Raw genomic sequence first — 22323 nt, 5'->3', positions numbered from 1 at the left:
GAGTTCCTAATAGTTCTCTTTTATAAAATGGACAAGCATCACTTCTAATCACGGTGTTAGGAGGATCATATGACATGATGAGAAAGAACAGGGTATTAGATTCTTTTCCCTTTTGTTCATGACCATTGTTAGGTCTCTTAACCATCTGTAGACTGGGAATCATAATGATCATACCTGTGGCGCTGCTGTGAGGCCTGAGGGCATCCATCGGTTAGCAATCCAGAAATGTCAACTTTTTGCGAATAGTAGCTATTGTTCAATTATCTATTGCAAATGAATTTATTTAAATAGAGTAAAGTACAACTTTACCTGTAAATATTTCTCCTCTGTGTGTGACCAGTCTCAGTTCTCTGGGGTTAGTGATCATTTACATTTTATAATATTCTTTCTTCTTTTTAAATGGAATCACGTAACATAAAGTATTCGCTTCCATGCTTTTTGGGGGTTTTTGGGTTATAGAAATAATTCACATTCCTTAAAAAAGTCAAATGATGCAGCAGTGTTTCAAGTAAAAATTAATATTTTCCTGTAATCTTCCTCTTTCTTCCCCTAAGACAAAGCCCATAGAGATCATATACATAGTAAGACCTAGTGGTTTATCCTTTTAAAGCTTATTATATCACATATTTATTTCAAACATACATTATTTATTTATTTTAGTTTTACATAAATTGGTTTATAAGATTCTTACTGTTTTTTGACTTTTTTTTTTGTTAAGTACGTTATCAATAATTAATAGCTAGTATTATTGTCATGGCTGCTTATAAGAATGTAGTATATAGATGAAGACATTGGCACTCTGGATACTTGAAATAATGTGTCCTCTTTGTCACTCCACTTTGACCTAATTTTAAAAGTTTTCTGTTTCAGGATCGTAGCAGAGCTGGGCCAGAGCTGTTGTTTTACTACCTTAGTTAAAAACTTCTACTGGAAAATGAGTCTCTTTAAGAGAATTGAATATATAGTCCTTAGAGAGGCATATAATACTTTTTCATTAAATACTGAGTAAGTTATACCTGTAATTGCAAAGTATGAAGACCAAAGACAGGTTTCATAGCTGGATTAGAATTTCAGAGGTATTGAAATGTAAGAAAAATGCCTGTCTTCGAATCAGCAAATAGCAGTGAACATATTGATTGGTGAGTTGTAAAGAGAGTGAAAAAAGCAAGTTACAGACTAGCACGATCCTGTGCCTTTAAAAGAAAACAGTATTCTGTGAGACTTTTTGCAGTTTCCTGCACTGGCAGGCCATGGGTGGCTGGGAGTGAGCTGAGTCTCAACCACTTTTTAATTTTATTTATTTATTTATTTTAATAGAAGCATGTTTTATTTATTTATTTGTTTGTTTGTTTGTTTTGTCTACACATGCACTGGGTACAGTCAGAAGCGCAGGAGGGTGAGAGAATTCACCAGAGCCAGAGCAGGGAGCAGAGCAGGCAGAAGGACCGAAATACACTGCTGAGGGGAGCAGCGGGCGGCAAGAGAGGTCTGCACGCCATGTGGGACCCTCCTCTGGTGGCCGGTGAGCAGCCGGGGATCAAACCGGCGCTGTAGAGGCAGCGGGCAGCTTCGCAACCCAGAGCTCAACCGCTGCGCCACCGGGAAGGCCCACTTACCCAAATTTTTATATCTTCTCTCTCTAATAAGAAATACTCACTTTTTAGTATTGTTGCTAAGGGAAATTAGAGGAAGCTGCTTCTCAGTGCTTTGAGGAAGGACATGTTGTAAGTAGGTGTCATCATTGCTAGTGACTTGAGCTCTGAAAGAGGATTGGGTCCACCCTGTCCTTTTTTGGAAATTACTTTTACTTCTAAGAGTCTCTATTTCACACTCATAGTAAGGATGTAATCAGCAGTGATAAACTGGACACTGACTTCCCATAGTTCAGTTTAGGATTATTCTACTAACAGTTACTTTAAGATGATGTAAAAGTGATCCATAGTCAGTAGAAACCATACTTTGAATTTTGATCTTCCCAGACTGGTGATATGTTTGTGATACTCTCTTGTGATGCCGGGCAGAGGCAGTGGTTCCAACCAGCCATGCACTTCCTGGGGTAAACAAATACTCTAGGGTGGGGGGAGTTCTGTGTTGCCAGTATTTTTGACTTATATATCCAATTCACAGTGGGTTTATCGGGATGTAATCCTGTTTGTATGTTGAGGAAGATCTATATTTGATAGGATATAGGTATGATCATTCTTGAAATTGATTCCCCTGCTGTACCTGGATTACCCTTTTAGTTGCTGAATCGTGGGGAGGTCTGAGGGTCATGGGGGAATGAAAGGGATGTTTGGGATGGGAATTGGGGCATTGTGTTGTTTGGGGAGTAGCTATTTTCCAACCACTATAGAAGAAATCTCAATATTTTATATTGGTATGTACCAGCTAAACATCAGCCCTGGATATAAATACCGTTTGCCTTATATGTGGAGATTTAACTGAATGATATAGCATATGCAGAACATGTAGATTCTGAAATTATAACTCATTACCACTAGTAGCACCAGCACTTAAAATAGAAAGTCTTAAATTAGTAATTCTGTTCTCTATTTTGTTTTCTTGCTCAGTTTAAATTGAGCATTCATAATCCATCAGTGAATGTGAATGACTGTATTTTAAATCAGGGGTTGCCTTGCTAGTGATTGGCCTCTCTCTTGAGGGTGGGGTATCTGGAACCTTTGTCTCTATTGTCTTCTCTCTTGCCCTGGCTGACATAGGGAGTGAGGTTGATGTTTCCAGGGTGATCTTGTGTTCTATTTGGTGTGATGTTTTCCTGGATCCCTTTGTAGGAATTCTGAAGTGTTTTCTTCATAAGAACAATATGGTAATGTGGTGCTCTTTGATTTTTTTTCTCTTGAATTGATCAGATTTATATTCTGCGGTTAGAACTTTACTCAAAGAAAACGACTTACAAAATGCAAAAACATCACAATTTATTGCATTCAGAAGGTAAAGAATTTGTTATTTTAATCTCACTTTTAAATCTTTTAACTTATTCATGTAAATATTTGAATAGGAGTAGGAAACTCTCAAGTTCATCACTTTAATTTTCTTATTTTGAGAATTGTTTTGCAAGGCCTGGCGGAGGGCCATTTCTAAATAGGCCTCTTTTCACTAAAGAGCATATTAAGAAACTCATGGGGAATCTGAATGGAACAGAGACTTATGTGAAGGAAAAATATGATCAAATATTTGTTTCTGGAAACTCTTTGGAGAATTCAGTAAATCCTGATTGTTGATGATAGCAATAAGCACCTTGCAGATACCATTAAGTGGACCTCTGCACTTTATGTCTTTCAGGCAAGATTGTGATGTGATCAATGCCTGCTGCTGCAAGTACTACTTGGGTCGTCTGACTAAGTGAGTGCTTGAAAGAATGGATGCCCTGAGGATGGTCCGTTCTTGTTTCACCTTTTTTTTTGTTTTGACATTTAACTCTGTAGGATTCGAAAATCTTTTTTCCTTTATTTATGAAGAATAATCTCCCATTAAAAATATATTCTTAGGCATTGACTTTTTGGAATTCAGTGTAATAAGAAAAAAAAGGACTAAAGTTGTTCTTGTGGTTTCCAGATTGTCAACATCTAGCTGCTCCAAGATGGTCATGGGAAAGTCTGGAGAGAATTTTTCTTTTTTTCTTTCTTTTTTTTTTTTTAAAGATTTTATTTATTTATTTTTGCATAGCAGAATTGGGATATAGGGCCTGCCTGGTGGTGCAAGGGGTAAAGTCTCAGCACTATAAAGCTATCCACAGCCACTGCAGCACGAGTTCGATCCCCAGCCAGGGAGCTGACCCACATGGCACAGCAGACCTCTCTTGTCTCCCCGTTGCTCCCCTCAGCAGTATATTTCAGTCAGTCCACCTGTTCTGCTCCCCACTCTATCTGTAGTGAATCCTCTCACCCACCCTTCACCTCTGGCTTACACCTCAGCTCTTGCATGCATGCATAAATAAAATAAATCTTTTTTTTAAAGATTTATTTATTTATACAAGAACTGGGGTACAGGTCAGAAGCACAGGAGGGTGAGAGAATTCACCAGAGCCAGAGTGGGGAACAGAACAGGCAGACGGACCGAAGACACTGCTGAGAGGAGCAGCGGGTGAGGCAGGAGAGGTCTGCTGCGCCATGTGGGGTTCTCCCTGGCCGGCGGGGAATCAAACCGGCGCTGCAGAGGCTGCGGACAGCTTCGCAGCGCAGTGCTCAACCTCTGCGCCACCGGGGAGGCCCTAAAATAAATCTTTTTAAAAAAAAGAACAATTGGGTATAGGTGTGTGTGTGGCAGGGGCAATGATTCATCAGAGACAGACTGGGGAGCAGAACAGGCACTTAAATCGACTGAAAATCCACTATAATCAACTAAAATCCACTGCTGCAGGGATCAGAAGGCAAGACAGGAGAGGTCTGCTGTGCCATGCGGGTTAGCTCCCTTGCTGAGAATTGAATTCATGCTCCAGTGGCTCCTGATAGCTTCATAGTGCTGAGATTTAACCCCTTGTGCCGCCAGGGAGATCCCAACATCAGCATTTCTACCAAGATTTCTAACTTAAAAAAATTTGGCTGGAAAGTGTCTTGCAGAGAGTACAGGTAGACCCCAGATGTGGGAGTCTGAGACCTTGTTGACCTTTGAAGAACAAAAGTAAATTAAAAAGAGTGGAAATCATTTTGAGAGTTGGATCGGGTCTGAGTGAAACTTAATGCTTAAACAAAATGAAATTGTGGTTTTTCAAACTTTCATGATGTATTATTTTCTAACCCAGAGACTGTCGGAATAGAACTGTATTTGGAATTGGTGATAAAATCTGTTGTACCAAGAATGCATATCTCTCAGACTTACGCCCGGGAAATACTTCCAGCAGTCAGCAAAATAACAAACTGGATGCCAGTGGTGAAGACCTTAATGGTACGCCTCATGGTTTTGCTGAAAATAAGCATGACTTTGAAAGTGATCTTCGACTCTGCAATGGAGAAATATTTTTCATAACAAATGTAAGTGGTAACAGAGAAATGATACTTACTAGAGATCTATTTTTCTAGGATTGATTTTGAATCTAATCATATCAGTGTTGACATTCTTTTGCAATTTGTGTTAAAGATTTTTGCATCCTGGGCCTCCCCTGGTGGCGCAGTGGTGAGCACCGGGCTGCAAAGCTGCTCGCAAGCCTCTGCAGTCTGGTTTGATCCCCAGCCACCGGCGAGGGTCCCGCAGGGTGAGACAGACCTCTCCTGCTGCGCCCGCTGCTCCCCTCAGCAGTGTATTTTGTCAATCTGTTCTGTTCCCCTCTCTGGCTCTGGTGAATTCTCTCACCCTCCCGTGCTTCTGACTGTACCCAGTGCTTGTATAAATAAATAAATAAATTTTTTAAAAAAAACAAAAAGCAAAAAAAGATTTTTGCATCCCTGTTTATGACAGATACTAGCTTTAGTTTTCTTAAGTAATGTCTTGTCTGGTTTGGGGTCTGAGTATGTGGCCCTCATAAAATGACTTGGTAAGTGTTCCTTTTATATTTTCTGGAAGACTGTGAGAAAACACTTTAATAATAATATTTAAATTGTTTGAGTAACAAAAAAGAGCTAAGTGATGTCTATTTTACAAAATGTTTCCTTGGTTGCTGCTTAAAATAGAAACTATAGAAGCATTCACCTTGAGTTTGTTCTCATGGTAGAGACACTCTCTTAAACTTATAATCTATCTTGGGCCTCCCCGGTGGTGCAGCGGTTGAGTGCTGGGTTGCGAAGCTGCCCGCATCCCCTGCAGAGCTGGTTTGATTCCTGGCTGCCGGCGAGGGTCCCACATGGCACACAGACCATTCCTGCCGCCCGCTGCTCCCCTCGGCAGTGTATCGTCAGTCTGCCTGTTCTATTCCTCTCTCTGGCTGTGGTGAATTCTTTGACCCTCCTGCGCTTCTGACTGTACCCAGGGCTTGTATAAATAAATAAATAAATCTTAAAAAAAAAAATCTTATAATCTATCTTAAAAGCTTTAGAAGGAAAGGAAAGGGCAAATAGTATGTGCAGAGTTATGTAGTCAGTGCAAGAAATGAAATATAGTGACTTTACAATTAGATGACACAGACTATTCTTCACGAGTCTAATTAAGGGTAGGTTTCAAGGACCAAAAGCTTCTATTTGTGATTACTGAAATATTTGGATGTGTATATATTCTTTTTCTACTCAAGTATATATTTTATTTTATTTTATTTTTTTAAAGATTTATTTATTTATGCATACAAGACCTGGGGTACAGGCCAGAAATGGAGGGGGGGTGAGAAGATTCATCAGAGACAGAGTGGGGAGCAGAACAGGCAGACTGACTGAAATACACTGCTGAGGGGAGCAGCGGGTGAGACAGGAGAGGTCTACTGCGCCATGTGGGTTGCTCCCTGGCCGGGGATTGAACTCGTGCTGCAGAGGCTGCGGATCACTTCATAGTGTGGTGCTTAACCCCTTGCGCCACCAGGGAGGCCCTACTCAAGTATATATTTTAAATCTTCTGACATTCTTAATATTTTATGAATGTACGTGCTGTTTTATTTTTTTATTTTATTTTTTTAAGATTTATTAATTTATTTATACAAGCACTGGGTACAGTCAGAGGCGCCAGAGGGTGAGAGAATTCATCAGAGCCAGGGCAGAGAGTAGAACAGGCAGAGTGACGAAGAACACTGCTGAGGGGAGCAGCGGGCTGCAGGAGAGGTCTTCATACCATGTGGGACCCTTGCTGGTGGCCGGTGATCGAACCAGCGCTGCAGAGGCTGCGGGCAGCTTTGCAGCCCAGTGCTCAACCACTGCGCCTCAGGAGGCCCTCGTGCTGTTTTATTTATAAAGTGATTGTATTTTACCTTTCAACCCAGTGATAGAATACCTTTACTGAATATTTGAAGATATACAAAGTAGTTCTTTGTTTTGGTAACAGGATGTCACTGATGTGACCTTTGGAAGGAAAAGATTTTTGACCATTAATAATATGGCTGGCTTGGAAGTAACTGTGGAGTTTGAGAAACTAATGAAACATTGTTGCATAAAACATGCATGGGCAAGGACTATTCACACTTTTCAGGTAAGAATGGACAATAGCTTGCCATCCCGTAGTGTACCTTGCATTATTTGCTTTCTAAATTTTGTTGCTATTATTTTAATTTTTAATTAGGAAGCAAAATACACAGTACAGAGATTAACTTTGTACTCATTTGCCTGTTTCAGAATACTATAAAGTCCAGAGGAAGTTATGGTACATGTATCTGTAAAATGTATTTAACTATTGTGTAATTAAGTGTCATTTGAATTAATGTTTGAAGAGGTGGTTGGTTCAAACTCTGTTAGAGAGCTAGAAGTGCCACTTTGTATGAGGATTTGTTTTTTGTTTTTTTTACTGTGGATCTGTATTTTCTATGTGCTCCATCTTGTCATTTGTCTCTCCACGTGTTCTTTTTTGGCAGGGAGAATGTGGAAACATTGGGGGAGATAATGGTTCAAGCTGTTTTGTGTCTATGTTGGCACTGAAAACATGGAGACTAAGAATAGCACAAAATTTGAAATTGTTTTCTCACATTTATGTAGTGACATTGAGCATTTTTCTTGCCTATACAATCCTTGGTTTGTTGAACTTATAAAAGTTTCTTGTTCTCTTTGGTTTTATTTATCTTGATAAGAATAATAGATGGTTCCACAATGGGAAAATACAGAAAAGTAGGGAAAAAAAATCATCCATTTGGATGTAGACTAGTTAAAAATTTTGGTACAATTTCCTTTCCCTTTTATTGTGATTTGTTTTGTTTTTGTTACCATTTTAAGTTCATTTTGTGTTTCTTTGGATCAGAGTAATTTTATTTTATGCTAGATAATTGTGTTACACAATTCTTTGCATATATGCTTTTATATTTTAAAGCATCTATGATATTTGCAAAATATTATATCAGGTATCTATATTACATTGTATATAGATGCTAGATACTTAATGTAAATAGATAAATGAATATCCTATTATTGACTGTTTCAGGTATTATTTTTTATGTACAAGCAGTGAGACAACACATTTACACATAAAAGCTCATATCATTTCAAATTCTTGTATTAGGGCAGTTTTAGCACTACACACAGTCTTTTAAGTTTCTTGCTAAGTCTTTCTGTGAGACAGCTGTGGACCTATATGAGACCTGAACTTAGCAATATAATTAGAAAACAGGAGTCTTTGATAATGACTAAAATGAAACCCATAAATGGATTTGTGTGTGTCCTCTGGCTAGCTAGAAGGTGCTCAAGGGCATTTTGAAGACTTGTCTCCTTTCTGCCTTTGTAGCCCGTTCTGAAGCCAAAAACCAATCACACCATATTAAGTCTCCATAATTATTCCCTCCTAGGGGTCTGAGGAGCAGACTGTGGTCTATGTGGTTGGGCACGCGGGCCGCCAGCACTGGCAGCACGTATACACTGCGGTCACCCGGGGCCGCAGCAGAGTGTACGTCATTGCACAGGAGTCTCAGCTCCAGAAGTCAATTAAGAATAAAAGCATTCCCAGAAGAACTCGTTTGAAACATTTTTTGCAAGACAAACTCTACGTGAACTGTGCATCTTCAGCAGATTTTGCATCCCCATCAAAGAATTCTGCAGATATGGGAGGCCCCGGCAACATGCAGGCCTCATCATTGCCGCTCCCTGTAGCCCCTGTGGCTGGGTACAGGACACCCCCCAATAAGATGAGTCCAGTCAAGGAGGCATCACTATCTCGAGGTCCCAAAAGAACCTGTGGCATGGATGAAGATGAAAGTCCAAACAAAATCCTTATGGTAGGATGGCTGTTTCCTATGCTCAAGTTTTATTTAAATATTGCTGACTTCAGTGTGCTTGCAAATGACCGCATTTTCCTAGTGTTACTTTGTATTGGACTCCAAGTGTTCTGGTCACATTTCACATTTCCTCTCTGTAAGTCTGGTTGATTTTTGTTGATTGTGCTCACTCTGCTTGAGGCTGGCCCTAAAGGCAGATGACTGGATGGATGGAGGTGGCTCCAGGAGAAACTTCTTTTCCTCCTGCCCCTTTGTCTGTCTGTCTTCCTTAGCACCTCCCTTACCCGCTTTGGTGAGCCTATGTCTCACTTTATCCCCACAACTCCATTGAAGTGGCTGATTGCAATCACCTTTTCGTCAACTTCAAAGGGCATTTCTTTGGCCTTATTTTAAACTTTTAATATTTCCTTCCCTTGTTTGTAGTGTTGCCTAAGCTCTTCCCCTATCTCCTCTTCATTTCCCCCCCCCCTCTGCCTGAGACATTGCCCTAAGGCTTTTTCCTTTAGAACTGATTGCTTCAACTTTGCACCAGTGATTTGGTCAACAAATAGTTTTCAACTGTCCCCAACACCCCAGGCACTGAACACCTACAGATTAATGATAGTTTCTACCTTGCACTGATTGTCCATGGTGGGGACAGTCTGTCAGTCACTGGCTGAAAAGGCGATAATGAGCCAACTCTTCAATCCATGTCTTTGTTCCTACAGGTTGACTTTCTGGAACCAGAGCCTAACATCTTTCTTTCCTAACTTCTTCATTTCAAACACCATTCTCCCAGTTACACAGACTAAAACCTTGGACTCAACCTGGATTTCACCCTTTTCCTCCAGTTAATTGCTGAGTTCATTACAAAAAGTCCCTCTCAGAGATTTCTTCCATTCCATTTAGCCTGTTCTACCTTATGTCTTTTTTTTTTTAAAAAAAGGTTTATTTATTTATTTATTTTATTTAATTTATACAATAGTTAGGGTACAGGCCAGAGGCGTGGGAGGGTGAGGAGATTCACCAGAGACAGAGTGGGGAACAGAACAGGCAGACAGACGGAATGCACTGCTGAGGGGAGCAGCAGGCACAACAGGAAAGGTCTGTAGCGCCATGTGTGAATCTCCCTGGCCGGCCGGGAATCGAACCCTCACTGCAGAGGCTGTGGACACCTTCACAGCACTGCGCTCAACCTGCTACGCCACCGGGGAGGCCCTCTACTTTATGTCTTTTTCTTATCTTCATGGATAATTGTTGAACCTTTCTTGTACCCAGTCTCCTAGTACAACCTATACCTGTTACCAAATTAACTCCTCAGGTGCCCAACTCATTCCTTTGTTCAGAAGCCTTTGCTAGCTCTATAGTGTTTACAACGTAAATTCCATGTTATTTAGCTTGCCTTTTGATGCCTTTCTTGGTTTGAGTCTGACTTTCCCATCATCATGTAATTTCTTACTATTCGTTTTCTGCTTTAGTCAAGTTAGTCTATTCATTCATTTAAATGAACCAAATTGTTTTCATCTCCTCCTTCTGGCTTTTGTTGTACTGTTTGGTTTGGATGCATCCTTCTCTGCCCCCGCCTCCCCTCAGCATTCAAAAAGATTTTAGCTTCTCTGCTTGTCACTGGTCTAAATATTGGAGGGAGAAAAACAGACAAGTCTCTGGTTTCACAGACAACATATTCTGCCAATGGTCATAGGCAGTAAATACAGAGGAAAAAAAAATAATTCAGATCAGGAAAGGTTCTGTGAATAAAGGTAATGAAGTAAGGAATGATGGAGGGGTAGGGAACAGCAGACAGGGGCTGCTAGCTACTTTGCTACTATGGTCAAGTGACGCCTCTCTGTGGAGTTGATGTGTGAACAAGCACTGAGTGATGTTAAGGCTTTGAGGAGGGCAGAGGACATAGAAGATGCAAAGACTGAAAAGGGGAGACCTTGTTGTAAGGGGACAGCAGGCCAGTGTGGCTAAAGTAGGATGAGCATATTGGAGACGATACTGGGGAGATAGGCAGGGCCAAGGGAGGAAGTTGGGATTTTATTCTGCTTGCAGTGGGAATCTGTTGGAGAACTTTCAGCTGACATGTGATGTCATCTGATGTGTGTTTTAAAACGACCCCTGCAGCTGCCATGGATAGTGAACTGTGGAAAGTAAAGTGAAGCAGGGAACCCCATCAGGAGGCTGCCATAGGACGAGCCTAGAGAAAGAACAGGGAGGTCAAGGGGGAGTGGCTGGATTCCTAATGGGTTTTGGAGGGGGAATCGATATCAATTGTTGACCAGCTGTAAGGGAGTGCAAAAGTAATCCAGAAGCCACTTGGCAAATTTCACTGCCATTCTCTGAGATGGGCAAGACATGAGAATGGGGAATGAAGAGGTGGCTTTTCATGTTACAGTTAAGCTGTCAATTAGACATTTGATTGGCTTGTTGTGATAGTCAGTGATTTGATAGAGTTTGGGGCAGCAAAGTGGATTGGGGTGGAGAATGTCCATTTGCGAATCATTACCATGTTGCTAATTACCATTATGGTAACTAAAGAAATAGGTGAATTAATTTCAAGGGGGACCACAAAGAGAGGTGGGGAGCTTAACGGTTTTGGGATACCCCCAACTTTTTCTTTTAAAGATTTATTTATTTATACAAGAACTGGGGTACAGGTCAGAGGCGTGGGAGGGTGAGAGAATTCACCAGAGACAGAACGGGGAGCAGAACAGGCAGGCACCATGTGTTTTTCTCCCTGGCCATCCGGGAATTGAACCCACACTGCAGAGGCTGTGGACAGCTTCACAGAACAGCGCTAAACCCGGGGAGGCCCCCAACTTTTTTTTTTTTAAGATTTATTTTTTTTTATTTATGCATACAAGAACTGGGGTGTAGGCCAGAGGTACAGGGAGTGAGAGGATTCACCAGAGACAGAGTGAGGAGCAGGATAGGCAGATCTACTGAAATCCACTGCTGAGGGGAGCAGTGGGCGAGACAGGAGAGGTCTGCTTTGCCATGTGGGTAGCTCCCTGGCCGGGAATTGAACTCAGGCCACAATGGCTGGCAATAGCTTGACGGTACTGAGACTTTAGCCCCTTGCTCCAGCAGGGAGGCCCGGGATACTCCCAACTTTTACAATCCGACAGAGGAAGAGGAACTAGTAAAGGTGATTGAAAAGAAGGATGAGTAAGAGAGATGGAAAGCCATGGTGATGGGGAAGGGACGAAAGTCTCATGAGCCTAGTTTGGTCAGAGAAAATGAGGTGAGAGAGTGCAGGGAGGCAGAGGTAGAGTTTTTGAAGAAGGTTGTTATGAAAAGAAGCAGAGAGAGAAGGTTGTATCTAGATAGAAGATTCATGGTCAGGATGGAGTTTTGATTTATTTGCTTTGCATGGATACCTTAAGGCATGATTAGTGTGTTGGTGGAATGGTCCAGTGGAGAAAGGGAAATTCACTATTGCAGGAATGAAGTCCTGATGTGGCAGAGAAGGGTAAAATCGAGAGCATTAGTGGGGGGTTGCGCTCCCACTGGGTACAGGAGATTCTTCTATTGCAACCAGAAAGGAATGGGTACAATGACTTCATGAGTTTAATTGGGAAAATCAAGACATTCTTATCAGATTATATGCACCATCCTGTCTCTTTTCCTATTAGAACCCAGCTCAATTGTTTCTGTTTTGTTCACAAAGCCTCCTCTTTCTCCTGCTGGAGGCCATCATACTTGGCCCTTTGTGCTGTCCTATTTAGTAAATAAGCAGTAAATAAAGCTTCTGAGAACACCATTTGTATCATTTTGGGTATGATTGCTGATCCCATGATACGCTTCAAAAATATTTAGTGACTAAAATCTGAATATATTTTATGATTAAATGGCAAGGAAGTTTTTTAAAAAAAGGAATCAGACCATCAGAGTTTAATTCAGGAAAGAATAAAACTTTAATTTTTCTTTCATATTGTTTGTGCTCCATGTCTTACTTATTCTTACAGTGCCCTCCTCATTTTGAGCATCCTTCTGAGAGTCACTTTCAGAAGTAGTAAAAGATTCATTTGCTTCTAACAGAAGCAGACTTCTATTGAGACCTATTTTGATTTTTCAAAACAATCCACAGTCATTTACTTTCTAGTTTTATAAGTTTTTCAAGTTGAGTAGTAAAGTTCTGTGTTAAAAATAAATAAAAGGTGGGATTATAAATTATCTCCAAATGTAGTTCCAACAGCAGCTGAAGAACCGCTTCATGGGCGGCAACGGACTTGTGAGACTTTAGACTTCCAGGGCTGTAATGAAGAAGGGGCCACTGTTCAGGAGGAAAGAGAAGTGCTGATGTGACCTGCCCGTGCCAGACTGGGTTCTGAAGGCAGAATACTCACGTCCGCTGAGCCCCCATGGACACGAGACAGCTGAGGACTTGTCTCAGAGTTGCGTGGCAGGACACAGTGTGTGCGGTATTGGCATCTCACGGGCGTCCAGAGCACAGCCTGCAGATGGGAGGTTGAGCAGAGAACACAGGAGGAGTCAGGAAGACAAAGGCTCTTCTAAAGAGATTATTTGTCCCTCTGCAGTGGAGAGCCTAAGGCACTCTCTGAATTGAAATTTGTGAAGGTGACTTTGAAGAGTAGTGGGTTATGTTTAGGGAGAGGCTGGAGGATGAGTTCCAGCAAAAAAGATGATTTCAGTAGCTTGGGCCAAAAGATTAGGTTCTAAAGGCAGGTAGTAGAGATGGCGATGGAGACTCTGCAGGGTGGAGTGCATGGGACTGAGTAATCAGTTCTGTGCAGGTGGGCTGGGGCCTGAGGGCGCTTCCTGGGCTTGGCCATTGAATTGGGCCCATACACCATGAGCCAGAATTGGGGAAAGAGGCTGAGGGACAGGTTTTGTGGAGACAGTGATAAAAGCGGATATAGTGGAAAAGGAAGTTTGTCCTTTTCTTCTTGGAAGTGGGAGCCTCTGATCCTAAGCTTCCTTCTATACTTCAGATCAGCTCTTTGATATGGAAATTTCTACCTCTGCAAAACTTCTTTTTCTGAAATTAAATCTCTTATCTCTTGCAAAGACCTTGGGGATAAATAAGACTTTTGACTCAGAACAGAAAAAGAGGCAATTCCAAAGAAAGGTTCTTTTTTTTTTTTTTTTTTTCCTAAATATTAATTTATTTTTGTAGAAGAACAAGGGTGTAGGCCAGAGGTGTGGGGGGTGAGAGGATCCACCAGAGACAGAGTGGGGAGCAGAACAGGCAGATCTGCTGAGATACATTACTAAGGGGAGCAGCAGGAAAGACAGGAGAGGTCTGCTGTGCCTTGTGCGTTGCTCCCTGGCCTGGGATCAATTCATAGAGATGAGAACACTGAGACTTAACCCCTAGATCACTAGGGAGTCCAAGATTCTTTTTCTAAAAGTTTTTTGCTTTGTATTTCTTAGCACCAACTTGGGTTGTGTAGGTTATGGCTCAGGTGGTCACACAAAAAGAAAATGGCAGCATTATCCACCTTCAGTTCTGAGCTTGCCAGAGCTCTTCTGGCTGAGGCCAATGTGACAGAATGTCTATGAGCAGAGGGTGATGGTGGGTGCTGTCTGGCGCTGGCTGATGTCACTGCTTGATGCACAAAGTGCTCTTACTGAAGAAAATAAGTTTTCTTTACAGTTTGCCAAAAATATGTGATATTTACTGGAATCTCTAGAAATAAAACTTGAATTCAAAGCTTCAGGACTGATAAGTTAGGGATTTATGTTTCCTTAATTCTAGACTTCCAACTGCATTGAGATGTGTCATTTCTAATAGATCAAGTTTAGGGACAAGGACTGCCCACAGAGCCTTCCTTCACATTCGCATGGCTACTTAAGACCCAGTCAGCACTGAAATTGTACAAATACTAATGCCTGAGCCCCTCCTAGGTGAAAGCCTTTGCTTCTCTATGGATTTATAGCTTTGGTACAAAAATATTCATCTTTTTTTTTTCACCTATACCCCTGCCCCACGATAGATGAAACAAAAATGTCCCTTTTAAAATAGAAATGTGTAAACATTCTAAAATTTTATATAAAACAATAATTTCAAGAGTTTTAAAAATAGCATTTTAACACTAAGAATATCTAGGACAATACCAGCACAAAACCCTGAATATAGTCCTCCTTGTGTCTGTAGTTCTATCAGTCATCAATCAGTCATCTGTGTATCTAGCTTTAAGGAATAGGACCCTGTGATTGTAAAGGCAGGAAAGTCCAGCACCCTCAGGGTAGCCTAGCAGCCTGGAGACCCAGAAAATAGTTGACTTTGTAGTCTGCTGGCAGGATTCCCTCTTTCTAGGGAGAGGTCAGTCTTTTTTCTCTTAGAACCTTCATTTGATTGGTTAAGTCCCACCTACATTATGGAGGGTAATCTGCTTTACTAATTTAAATGTTAAACTAAAAGATGCCTTCACATAAACATATAGAACCATAGATGACAAAATATTGGATATTGTGGCTTAGCCAAGTTGACACACAAAATCAACCATCACTGTCCCCTAAATTGAAAAGACTTGGTATTATGAAAGATTAATTGAACCATGTTTATTTTTTGCATTTCTCAATGGTGGTGAAATTTCCTCATGACCATCCTGGTCCATTGACTTGTGGTTGGGGCTCACTAGTGGTGCCAAGTGCACGCTTGTGGCATGGCTGAGTTTGGTCTCACGGTGCTCAGGGCTGGAATCGTGGACTTGCAGCTTGGGAAGGCTGGTGGACAGGACTCTGTGCTCAGAAAGACCCACACCACTTGCTTTAATTTCTGTGGTGTCATCTTGAAATTAATTTTTGAACAAGGGGCCCACGTTTAAATTTTGTACTGGACTGCTCGATTGTGGGGTGGGTCCTGTCTACACCTGTAGGAATTAGTTGTATGTATTCATTCAACCAGTATGCACTGCTACATGCTGGTCCTGGAGCTGGGTGCTGGACCACCACAGGGAGCAGAAGCAGCCAGGATCCTACTAGAAACTGACAGCTGGTTGATCTGTTCAGGTCTCCCAGGGGGTGCGGAGAAAGTATTATGTCTTTTGCAAAAGCAAAGAGACTAGAGGTGCTTAGGGTAGACGGACTACATTTTTACAAAATTAACTTTATTTTTATTGCTCTTTTCCAGCTGGAAGAATCATCTCCACAAGTATCTTCTAGACTTCAGAATTTGAGACTCAATTGTTTAAGCCCCAAGCAACTTTTCAAACCTACCAACAATCAAGAAACTTAACTTTATTTCGGATTATTCAAAATAATTGTCTATTCCTTGGCACATATCAAAAAAACAAGCAACAACAAATGTTGGCAAGGATGTGGTAAAAAAAAGGAACTCTCCTACATTATTGGTGGGATTGCAAACTGATCCAACCACTATGGAAAGCTGTCTGGAGGTTCCTCAGTCTACTAAAAATGGAGCTACCATATGACCCGGCAATTCCACTCCTGGGGATCTACCCAAAGGACACAAAAACATTGATTCAAAAGAATAACCGTACCCCTATGTTTATTGCAGCACTATTTACAATAGGTAAAACCTGGAAACAACCCAGATGCCCAAAAATCGATGACTGGGTCAAGAAGATGTGGCACATATACACAATGGAATATTACTCAGCAATCAAAAAAAGATAAACTCATGCCATTCACAGCAACGTGGATGGAGCTAGAAGGAATTATGCTCAGTGAAATAAACCAGAAGGAAAGAAAAATATCAAATGGTTTCACTTATAGCAGGAATATAGGGGAACCAAAAAGGACATCAGTGTAAAAAAATACAGTAATAGTATAAAACACAACAAAGCAAAAACAGACGATTATAAATCAGAGACATCCTGCAGGGGAGGAGGAGGGAGAGGGATCAGCGGGAGGGAGGGAGGAGAACAGGAGACTGTGGTGATGGTGCACGGGTGCATTGGGGAAGGAAATTCTATGGGAATTCAATCTGAGGGGGTGGGGGGAAGCAAATATTTAAAAAAATTTTTTTTTAATTTGTCTGTTTTCCATTTAACACAAAAGGAACCTCGTTGCTTCACAGTATCAAGATAAAAGGATGTCTGTCACTGAAGTTTCATTTTTAAGGTGCTTGTATTGTACAGATGTTTCAAATTCATTTGATCAGAGAAAACCTAATGATGTCAACATCTGTTATCATGAGAACTGGTAGCACTGAACACAAATGAGGGGGAAAGAGATTACATGTTTCTTTGAAAAGATTCTGCTGTCAAAGGTATTTTGACGTTAATGTCTTGTTAAATTTCCATGATCCTTGGGGATGATGCCTGCCAGTGGTTTGAAGCAATGGTAAAGGATAACTGTAATTGCATCTCTTCACTTGATCTTAGCCAATGGACGAGCAGTGACTGTAATTGCTGCTCTTTTCATTGACACACATCCCAGGATATTGTGGCTTCTTAAAGTAGTCCTCTCACAAGGCTATCGCCCCTCCATCGCTGCTGCCCAGGCCCAGCTCATCTGGCCCTTTTTTCCTGGAAGTTTCTTCTGAACTGGAAACACATTGGTTTTGTTTTTTCTTAATTTGCCATATAATTGGCATAGACTACTGTGAATTGAAAGTATCCAATGTGTTGATTTGATACACCTGTATATTGCAGTGTGATTACCACTGTAGTTTTAACTAATACTTCTATCATGTCATAATCACTTATTTGGGGACACATGTTTTGAATAATTCCACTGTGGAAATTTGTGTTCTCTCATTGTTAAATGGTCAAGGAAAAAGTTAAGAGGACAAACATCTATCTGTTATCCCAGTATTTAAAAAATAGCCTTATTCATATAATTCACATACATGCACCCATTTAATGTGTACAAAGTGGACAAGTGAATGGTTTTTAGTGTATTTACAGTTGTCTAGCCAACACCACAAATGACTTTAGAACATTTTTATCACCTCCAAGAAGAAGCCCTGTACATTTTATCCCCTCCAGCCTAGAAAATCTTGAATCTCCTTTCTCTTGCTTTGCCTCCTCTGGACAGTCCAGATAAATGGAATCATACAGTATGTGGTCCTTGGTTACTGACTTCTTTGACTTAGCATATGTCTTCAGACGTAATGTTGTAGTGTGTATCAGTATTTCCTATCTTTCTTTTTAAAAGATTTAAAAAGTTATGTATAATAAGAGCTAGTATTATTGTTTTTATTGGGGAGATGTCTGGGATAATCCATTCAAGGAAGACCACACAGTTGAACTTGAAGCATTGGCCATTTCTATATTATGGAAACACTGTTGGCATTTATTGAGGCTGAATTTCTGGATCAGGGTGAGCTGTTGTAAAATCAGGAACCCTGGGCTGAATTTTTGCAGGTGGGTCCATTAGAACTGCAGGGGATCCCTCTTGATTTCAGTGATGTAATGAGGCAGAAAGATGCTTTTTATTCCCAAATGCTGTTCCACTGTCTGGAGATAGCACATTGAATTTATCTATTCATCAATTGGTGGACATTGCTTTCCCCCTAATTTTTGACTATTATAACTAATGCTGCTATGAACATCTGTGTACAATACCTAGGAGTTAAATTGCTGAGTGATATGGTAAATATGTTTAATCTTTTCAGGAACTACTAGACCATTTTCCAAAGCATCTGTACCATTTTATATTTATACCAGTAAAGTGTGTGGGTTCTAGTTTCTCTAAATTTATTTTCCAACATTTATTATCTGACTTTTTGATTATAGCTATCCCAGTGGATGAGCAATAGTACTTCCTTGTAGTTTTGATTTGCATTTTCATTAGGGGAAATGATGTTGATCATCTTTTCATGTACTTACTGATCATTTGTACGTCCTCTTCAGAGAAATGTCTGTGCAGCTTTTGCCGATTTTAATTTTTTTAAATTGAAGTAGCATTGCATTATCACGTTATGTTTCAAGCATTCATCCTTGAGAACCCATTTTTAATAAATCTCTTCTTATTCTGAGATATGAGGTTTTTTTATTCTGCATACAAGTCCCTTATTAGAAACATTGGCAATTTTTCCCTATTCTTTAAAATTTATTTTCATTTTGTTGACCGTTCTTTGAAGCACAAAATTTTTATTCTGATGATGTCCAATCTATTTTTATTATTTCTCATGATTTTGATGTTATATCTAAGAAATTAATCCTACTTAAAGCCATGAGGATTTCCTCTTATTTTTCATCTAGGAGTTAAATAGTTCTTGGTCTTACATTTAGTTCCTTGATTAATTTTGGATTGATTTTTATATGTGGTGAGGTAAGTGTCCACCTTCATTCTTTCACATGTGGATATCCTGTTGTTCCAGCTCTATCTCTTATTAAAGAGACAATTCTCTCTCCATTGGATTGTCTTGGTATGCTTGTCAAAAATCAATTAATTACAAATGTGAAAGTTTATTTTTGGATTCTCCATTCTATTCCATTGATCTATACATACATCTATCCTTATGCCAGCACCACACTGGATTCATTAGCTTTGTGGTATGTTTTGAAATCAAGAAACACGAATCATCCAATTGTTATTCTCTTTCAATATTTTTTGGCTATTTTTGGTGTCTTACATTTCCATGTGAATTTTAGGATCAGCTTGTCAATTTCTGTAAAGCAGCATGTGGGAATTTTCATGGGGGTTGTGTTGAATCTATAATCTGGGGGTTATTGCCATCTAAATCTTAAGACTTTTGATTCATAGGCCTGGGATCTTTTCCTGTTTATGTCTTCTCTCTTTTCTTTCAACGATTCACTGTAGTCAGTGTAAGTTTTGTACTTCTTTTACTAGCTTTTAAAAAAATGTCTGTTTAGTTTTGGAATGTTCATTGCCACTGTATAGAAATACAATTGGTTTTTGTATACTGATGTATCTTGCAACCTTGCTAAACTTATTAATTGGTTTTAATAGATTCCTACACAAATACTAACTGTGTAGGACTCAGTCTAAAACACTGAAGTATATGCAAGGCAACAACAAAACAAATGCACCTCTTTTTTTGGCCTTTAAAATCACTGTTTATTCCATTTGGTAGAGGGTTTTTTTTTCCATACAAATATTTGCAACAATTTTGAATTCCCCAAAACCATACATAGACGATAAATACCATGCTATTAAAGTATTAAATTTGTACAAAAATACTTTACAGTTTAATACTTGTTTGTTACAAATAAAAATACATATTTAAGTGACTCATGATCTTTTTTTTTTCTTAACATGATTCTGCTTTATACTTTCTTGCCCTGGTGGTTCTGAAATATGATTGAAATAACATATTTTTTTGCACAAAAACAAAGGTGAGCTTTTTCCTTGAACAAAGGACACAGTGTTCAAATGCTTTACCTAAGCAGCTGTTTTAGTTATTGACCAAAATGAAAATGTTTGGAAAAGAACCATTTCAGTATGGAATTCTACAATCAATATACAGATCTATTTTTTTTATATTCACCAAATAACAATTATTGTGTTAACTATTCAAAATATCTGAACAAATGGAAACAGTTGCTGACAAACATTAAAAGCAACTGTCACAATTTATTGCTTTGAGGGATGGTAATAATTGGCAATGCATTTTGTGGAAAATGTATTTACAATTTCACTAAGAGGCATGGCTCAGAACAAAAGATAGTCCAGTGTCATTTTTATAAGTACATGTGCTGTACACCCCTCAATATAACCAGTTTTCAAAACAGTCAAGCAGTATGAGTTTGATTTGCCTACCATTAAGATAAACCTCATTTAATAGACTCTTCATTCTCTCTTAAATTCTTAGTCTTGAATTTTAAAAATAACTAATTCTCAGTGTTACTAACCACTCTAATTATCAGAGATTTTCAGCTATTAAAAATGTGTCCTAAAAAAAAAAAAAAACAGGTCACAAGACATATCCTGTTTGATAATTTGTTGCATAGGGAATAGCATACATCTTAGTTAAAATCATTCCTATACTTGGGCAAAACATTTACCACCACCTATTATGGTCTCCTACTTGCATCGTTGCTGAAACATTTTAAGTAACTTAATTTTATACCTTCCCCCTCCCATAGCAGCAGCCCCAGCGCTTCACCAAACTCTATTTCCCCTAGGAGAGCCAGCTTTATGAAAAGCCTTCTTGATCCAGTTCTTACGCTCATGACTTCAGAGTAAGAAACTGATTTCAAAGTGAATTAAGGAAATGATCATAGAGAATATTTTCAAACATACGTTTCTCTTTTTAAAAAATGATAGGAAGATTAACTTGTAAAAAATGTCCTCTGATGGTAACTGTGGGAAGAGGTGGCCTACCTAGTTTACTTTTTCTCTACCATTGGGCTTGGCAGGGACTTGCCTGCCCTCTACCGGAGTGGTTACCAAGAAAGAAACCTCTTCATCTTGAAAAGGGAAGTGAACATGAGCCGTGAGTGAGATTTAAAAGACCCCTGTGCTTGCAGTTAATGCCGCGTGATTATCTGTGCTTCAAATGTCACAGAAATCTTAAAGGGATTTTTTTAGCACCATGTATAGATATTGTCTTTTGTCCTGCTTTATAAAAAGCGTTGCTATAATGTGTTAGTTGGTTCTCGTATCTCCAAATTACCACCATGGCTAGGCTGTTGATAAAAAGCACTGTTCTGTTCACTCCATTCTCCGGGTAGAGTCTGTTCTATAGACTTCTGTGAAGCAAGTGGGTTTCTACTGATAACCAGGTCCAGCTTATTACCAGATTCTGCTATGAGGGGCACGACAAGGCAGCAGTCAAAGTCTCTTGTTCGGACGTGATTCACCTGAAAGATTAAGAAGGGCCATTTTGAATTATTTGCCATAGACCATGTCCCAAAACCCAGAGTAACATCTCTGGTGCAGTAAGTTCTTGAAGGTACTTAACAAGCACCCTGTAGAGAGGGGTCTGTCCCACTCTAATGCTGAAATGTGGCTATTAGTTTACTTCTCTGCTGCTACAGTGTAAAATCCTTGAGAGCAGAGAAGACATCCCAGAGGTCCATGCTGAGCAGATGACCTCACTGATGGCAGGTGTGAAGTGTTGAATATTATTCCCGGTTTACAGATGAGGAAAATAAGGCACAGAGTGTTTGACAGATTTGCCTTAGATCAGCAGTTGGTGAGTGGTCGAGCTAGGATGTGACCCTTGGCCGTATGGCTGATTCTAGAAATCCATGCTCTTGACCGAACTACCTCTCCTAGAAGGATGCCTATGTCCTCATCCTGAGATTATCCATGTGCTCACCAACTTTCACTTCTTAATTTTTGCAAACATGTTTTAAAATTCACTTACAGACTGCTTCTGAATGAGGAAGTTAGGATATGGGTATGGGTAGATAGGAACAGGGTACCCCAAACGTCCAGCCAGGTGTCCCAAGATCATTTATCAGTCTGAATAAGAACAACAGGTTGGACTCAGGAAGGCACCCCTAAGCCCAGGTGCCTTATGTTGATTTATCAATTTGATTGAGAAACAATCATGGGCCCAGGAGGGTGCCCCCTACCCCAACCTAGTAAAGAGTGAAATGTCCAGAACACAACACAGTAACACAGTGCTCCAGCAGTGGACCAAAGCTACTTTTGGGAAGGCAGGCCAGGTAACGTGGGCAAACTCAGTGGCTCTCGGTAGTCTA

General features: G+C 40.0%; 2 protein-coding genes across 15 annotated transcripts in view; one reads left to right on the top strand and one right to left on the bottom strand.

The window, feature by feature from the left end:
- The window catches only part of HELB (DNA helicase B), a 30774-nt gene extending 14171 nt beyond the window's left edge, over positions 1-16603 (top strand). The window contains exons 8-13 of the mRNA XM_037514046.2: positions 2871-2952; positions 3304-3363; positions 4763-4991; positions 6919-7062; positions 8363-8788; positions 15870-16603. Coding sequence (XP_037369943.1) covers positions 2871-2952; positions 3304-3363; positions 4763-4991; positions 6919-7062; positions 8363-8788; positions 15870-15974 — 1046 coding nt within the window. The 3' untranslated portion in view covers positions 15975-16603. The remainder of the gene's footprint in view (positions 1-2870; positions 2953-3303; positions 3364-4762; positions 4992-6918; positions 7063-8362; positions 8789-15869) is intronic.
- Positions 12703-22323, bottom strand: part of GRIP1 (glutamate receptor interacting protein 1) — a 694619-nt gene continuing 684998 nt past the window's right edge. For 8 of the 14 annotated variants that reach the window (XM_054696249.1, XM_037514035.2, XM_054696247.1 and 5 more), the window contains one exon: positions 19697-21474. In XM_054696249.1, the coding sequence (XP_054552224.1) occupies positions 21250-21474 (225 nt within the window). In that variant the 3' untranslated portion in view covers positions 19697-21249. Of the gene's footprint in view, positions 13027-13119; positions 13228-19694; positions 21475-22323 lie in introns of those variants that run through there. The other 6 variants (XM_054696252.1, XM_054696250.1, XM_054696251.1 and 3 more) reach the window with 2 other exon arrangements.

Source organism: Talpa occidentalis, unplaced genomic scaffold (genome assembly GCF_014898055.3).
Source record: "Talpa occidentalis isolate TD23 unplaced genomic scaffold, MPIMG_talOcc4v2.1 talOcc4.16, whole genome shotgun sequence".
Classification (NCBI taxonomy): domain Eukaryota; kingdom Metazoa; phylum Chordata; class Mammalia; order Eulipotyphla; family Talpidae; genus Talpa; species Talpa occidentalis.
Note: the sequence above shows the minus strand (reverse complement) of the source record. Positions and strands in the feature narration are given on the sequence as shown.